The 5612-nt window shown below is 39.4% G+C and overlaps 1 protein-coding gene across 1 annotated transcript; it reads right to left on the reverse strand.

Moving 5' to 3' along the window:
* Positions 1–2170: 2170 nt before the first annotated feature.
* On the reverse strand, positions 2171–4772 carry LOC107614918 (uncharacterized). The gene is made up of 6 exons (XM_016317045.2): positions 4645–4772; positions 3874–4558; positions 2988–3432; positions 2651–2893; positions 2363–2589; positions 2171–2275 (listed from the first exon to the last, which is right to left on the reverse strand). Exons 1-6 carry the CDS (start codon positions 4770–4772, stop codon positions 2171–2173), a joined length of 1833 nt encoding a protein of 610 aa, XP_016172531.2.
* Between the last annotated feature and the right edge of the window lie 840 nt (positions 4773–5612).

Raw genomic sequence — 5612 nt, forward strand, 5'->3', positions numbered from 1 at the left:
ACACCAATTCTCCCTAGGAACTACCCTTTCTATCCGGGACAAGTCCAGAATCCAAACCCCAATCCTGAACTTGACTTGGTTACCGCCAAGCTTTCAACTGCTAAGTGCTAAACCAACTTGCAAGGAGATTCCCACAGAATCATGAAACACAACAAAGATGTACAAAGGACCTCTAAGGACATCTATGGCTTTTTCTTTTAATTTTGCACTCTCTGCCTTTTTTCGCTCTTGGCTTTTTCTTACAAACCTCATTGTTTGCCTTTTTCCATGAGACTCAAGACAGACAAAATTAAACAGAAAAATTACAAAATGAAGAACATTGAAGGAGAAGAACTTCTATTAGCTTAGGTAGCTATGAGAACTCTGTGCCTTGCACTCTCACTCCTTGCTTCAAGCCCTAGCTGTTCACCCTTACTTATAGGGGGAAGCCTCCACGGTTGAAACCAAATAAACCAAGCTAAACTTCTTCTTCTTCATGCAAAACCGGTTCGGCCAGAGAGAGAGAGAGAGAGGAGAGATAACTGAATGCTAAAACCCAACATGCAATTACCTCTGAGTCTTCTCTTTACACCAAGCTTCATCAATCTGAGCCATCCAACTTGTCTTGCTCTCCAAGAAAGACTCCTAGCCCTTGATGCTTCTTGATGTGTGACAGCTCCTCCTGCTCCACTTTTGCTTTCTCTTTCACGTAGCCACCCTAGCTACCTTCTGTGATGAGTAAACCCAAAAGCAGAGACGAGCCATCCTTGAGATCTTCTTCCTCTGACCGAAATCTTCTTCTTCCATTTTTGGTATGGAGAAGCTAGGATCTTCTTAACCAAATCTTACCATAAGTGATGAAAATCTCAACCACAACATACTTTTTGTTTTCTTTTTCTTGCCATCATTACAATGGTCTTGTAACTTACTTCTTCTTCTATATGGTAGCTTGCTATAACTTCCATGGTTTCCTCTGTGATATGACCGAATAGAGAAGAAAGATCAGAGAGAAGAGAGAGTTGAAAGAAAAGCAATTAAATGAAATAGAACAAATTAATTAAAATGAGTTTCTTTTACTTCCCTCTTTGCTGAGTAGCGTGTAGCATTAAGGCCATCAATCAAATCAATGACAATTTCTCTCTCATGGTTCTCAATGTAAGTTAATTCAAGTTAATTGAATTTGAAATCCACTACATGAGATCCGTTGAAAGCATAAGGCAAAATATTTGCTCTCTCTCTCAATTGGTTTCAGATCAAGCATTGAGTATCCAATCAAAATTTGAGTTGGGCTGATAATAATGTTAATAGAATCTGGCCCAACCAAGAATAATAATTCATCCACACTTCTTTGAATGATTTTTGAACCAATGCTGAATATAAAATTCACATTTGGGCTTGCAACAATTTTCTTTTTCTGTTCGGCCCAATACAGAAATCTGCACACACAAAATTATTAATTAAGCAAGTATGATTTAAAATCAAATTAATAATTTTGAAATTAATTGTTTTAATAATGTTTGTTCATCATAAAATTTAAATTAGAATTTTTTAAACTCATCATGAAGGAAGAGTGGATGCAACTGCAGTTGACAATGAGCAAGTGAGAGTGAATTTAGCCTGGAGGATTGAAAAATTGGAAGCTGAAGTGAGGATCCAAAAATGTATGATACAATTCTTAGGCATAGTGGTGTTTTTCACTGTAGTTGTTGTATTCATTATGACTTTGAAGTTCTGACAATGTTGTATGTAATGTGTTCATGGATGAATGAAAGTAAGAGGTGGTTTTTTATGTTGAGATATATGCCCTATTTTTGATTGACTGGTTATCATAAAGAGAAATAATTACAGATCATCTGACATCATAATAGCATAATGCATAATACATAATTACAAAAGTAGCAAAGATAAACATATTTGAGTAGCAAACATTAACGTGTTTGAGTTGCAAACATTAAAGGAACAAAAAAAGTACCATAGCATAGTTATTAAGGCTGGCAATACAAAAGTTTTGACAATTGTCCTAAACAAAGCAACAATGTATTAACTGCCTTTAACAAAACAACAAAGTACTGTCCTAAATATCCTGATGTCAAAGTCATGAATTGTTCTTTTTCCTTGGTGCTTTGAAACCGGGAGTTGGAACAAACTTCATAAAATTGGCCAATCTGAAAGATGTTGCCACACTGGCTCCTTATATTGGATCCACACCAATGGATTGAGGTGGTGGTGAACTCCTCCTTTTGGTGGGCAACTTATGTGGCCTTGATGGTGCAGGTGCAGCAGATCCTGCTATGTCCTACAGTAGAAAAACAATTCAACACATGAGCCCAGATAACAAAAAAGTTATAATTTTGTTATGTTGTAACATGGATAAGTGTATTACCTGTGATCCTTCGTAGTTTGGTTGTGATATATCAATCTCTACAGCAGAAGGTTTATCAGCTGGTGCAGCAGTAGTATGAGGTTGAGGGCCAGCCTCAGAAGCAGAAGCAGCATCATTTGATTTGGCTTTATCTGCAGCAGCCTTTGTAGCTGCAACAGCAGCAACTACTTCATCCAGTCTCTTCTTTGAGCACCCTCTCTTAGTATGCCCTTTTACCCCCACAATACCTACATGTGAATGGCTTCAAATGCCTTTTCAAACTTTCACTTGGTTTGACTTTCTTATTACCACTGTTGCCCTCATCAGCATCTTTTCTCCTTTTCTTTGTCAGAGCTCCAGGCCTCCTCCTAATGTTAGGGGCCTGTGGTTGAGTGTACATGGATTTCTCCCACAATGATTGGCCAGGAAGAGAGTTAATGTGATGGGTATAAGTCTTGTTGTATGCCTCCATAGTACACAGTTGGTGACAAAAGTCTTCCGGCCTCTTATTTACCCTTGCAAGGGCAGCACAGGCATGAACACATGGAATGCCTACATATTATAACACAAATGCAGAGTAAGACAATCATAGTCATCAAAGTACACAAATGTTAATGATTAAGTTAAAGAGTTTGATAAAGGTCACCGGTCAGCATCCAGAATTGGCAAGTGCATAGTCTTTTTCCAAGATCCACCACCATGTTTGTTGAATGGCCATGAACCTCAAATTTTTCATAGTCTTCATCACTGGTCCAAATAGGCATCCAGTTCTTTGATTCTTTTTTTATTTTATCTAGGCAACTTTGAATTACAGGGGGGAGTATGCCAACATGATTTGCCAGTTTTACCTTATCCTTCGCAATAGTTCTCATCACAAACATTCTCACCTCCTCAAGTAATGTGATGATGGGTTTGCTTTTGGCCTCTTTTATTCTTGCGTTGAAAACCTCACAGGCGTTGTTGCAAATGTTGTCCAGTTTTGGCCTATGGCTGAACTGGGACTTTGTCCATGACTCTCTAGGCCATTTGTTGAGATATGCCCAAGCCTCCTCATTCACCCTCTTAATCTTGTTCAGATTATCAATGAAATCCTGAAATGTTGTTGATCTGGCACACTCCCAAAGCAGTACCCTCAACTCAAGGTCCTTTCATTGTTTATTAAAGTTCCTCCAGAGGTGCCAAATGCAGAAATGGTGGTGAACTCTTGGCATCACCTCCTGGACAGCTTGAATTAAACCCTGTAAGACATTGTTACACTATGTTTCAGAAACAAAAACTGATGTAAACACTTTTATCATGCCATAGAACAATCCCTGAGTTTACATTAATGACCCTAATATAGTCCCTGACAACCAACAGTTAGGTGTAAAATGCACGATTCATAACTAACAGTGCATATCAACAACCAACATCATGCATACAAAATCCAGAGGACATATATAACATACATATTTAACAACCATTATTCCCATCAAATTCACTTACATCCAGAGAATCATAGGTTGTTAAAAGCACATGAAAGTTAACATTACCTTCTGCATATCAGAAATAAAGCACCATCCGTTAGTCTTGTAGTCTTCAAGATCAGCATGAAGCATCTCCAAGAACCATTTCCAAGTGTCTGTATTCTCTATTTCAACTATAGCCCATGCAATCACATAAATGTGATGATTGGCATCTTGTGCCACAGCAGCCAAGATCTGACCCCCAAATTGTGTCTTCAGAAATGTCCCATCAAGTCCAATCAAAGGGCGACAACCTGCCTTGAATCCCATCTTGAAACCATGCAAACAAACGTACATCTTATCAAATATGACGTCTCCATTTGGTTGAGGTTCGACACATATCTGCACCGTAGATCCAGGATTCGTCTTCAGTAAAGTTTCATCATAGTCCCTTAGTTTTGCATATTGTGCCTTCTCATCCCCGTATACTACATTCCTTGCATCTGCCAGTGCCCTTGCAATGGAATTTCTATTCAGAATAAAGTCACACTTTGTCCTGAAGTACACAGCAGCCTCGCATTGCTTGAAATTAGGGTATTTCCTTACCTTTTTCACTAATTTACTAGTAACCCAAGCCATATTAGCAGCCCTGTTGGTGTTCTCCCTCGCATAAGTATGATCGTCGTTGAAAGTCTTGATTTGCCAATATGAGTCATCACAGTCCCTTGAGGCATACACAACCCAGGCACACTCTTTCACCTTGCACACAGCCCTGCATCTAATATTGTCATTTTTTTTAACTTAATTCTCCTCCCCTCTTGGATAGTATACTCTCTTACAACTTCTCTGAACTCATACTTGGTGTTGAATTTCATACCCACTTGTAGATGTAGCTCACCGAATCTTGCCCCATTTCTAAATATTGGAAATTCATCTGAGTCCTCATCAGATTGTAGCTCATCCTCAGAATTAGGAGGAGTCTTCATCTCCTCTGAGTGCTAAGAATTAGCACCATCAGATTCTGCACCTGGGTCAAGTGCTTCATACACATCAACAATCCCTGGAGTTCCCACAAACCCCAAGTCCACCTCTCCATTTGACACATCTTCAACCAATGCATCATCTGGTTGCATTATATTCTCTTTTGTCTTAGCAGCAGCATATGTACCTCTCTTGATGTCCTTTACTTTCTTATTTCTTGGTTTGGACATACTTGCATTGTCTTCACTGCTAGAGCTATCTTCTTGGATTGGCTTAAAGGAACTATCCTCTGAACTATCATCATCACTGGAGTCATCATTTACAGTTAAGTCAACCTGAAGAGCTCCCTTGCCCTTATTAGCAGACCTTCTATATGTTCCAGCAGCCTGAGATCTTGTAATTCTCTTAGGTAAAAATTGAGGTTTGGACTTCATTTTTGATTTGTCTTTATCTTTGGCTGTGGAGCATGCCTTGGTAGTCTCTCTCAGCTTGGTTTTCAGGCTAGGGTTGGGCATGTGATTGGGCTTTTCAGTCAATTTGGACTTGGAGATGGATGTTGGGTTGGGCTTTGACTTAGGTTTGGGCTTTAGATTAGAATTGGGCTTCAAATTGGGTTTCTCATGAGCCCTAACAGGCATTGGATTCGGGGTTGTGTTATCATCAATGGGGTTTGGAATAGTGATAGGATTGGTTTCAGGGGGTTGGAATAGGTTTGTTTATGGAGCTTGGGTTTGCATTTGGGATAGAATTCGGTTCTGTAGTTGGGTTCGACGTGTTACCATTAGCTTCGGGACCCTCACTTGTGTTCTTCTTGCTCACCAAGTCTCCCTCACAAGTATCATCAA

This window comes from Arachis ipaensis, chromosome B9 (genome assembly GCF_059453495.1).
Source record: "Arachis ipaensis isolate K30076 ecotype BB chromosome B9, ASM5945349v1, whole genome shotgun sequence".
Lineage (NCBI taxonomy): Eukaryota > Viridiplantae > Streptophyta > Magnoliopsida > Fabales > Fabaceae > Arachis > Arachis ipaensis.

Excerpts from the sequence above, each read along its gene's own strand:
- LOC107614918 (XM_016317045.2), bottom strand. The coding sequence starts at position 4,772 with ATGAAGACTCCTCCTAATTCTGAGGATGAGCTACAATCTGATGAGGAC. Across the intron at positions 2,590-2,650 it reads TGCTGATGAGGGCAACAGTG|GTATTGTGGGGGTAAAAGGG; the intron begins GTAATAAGAAAG and ends ATTCACATGTAG. Across the intron at positions 2,276-2,362 it reads CAAACTACGAAGGATCACAG|GACATAGCAGGATCTGCTGC; the intron begins GTAATACACTTA and ends TTTCTACTGTAG.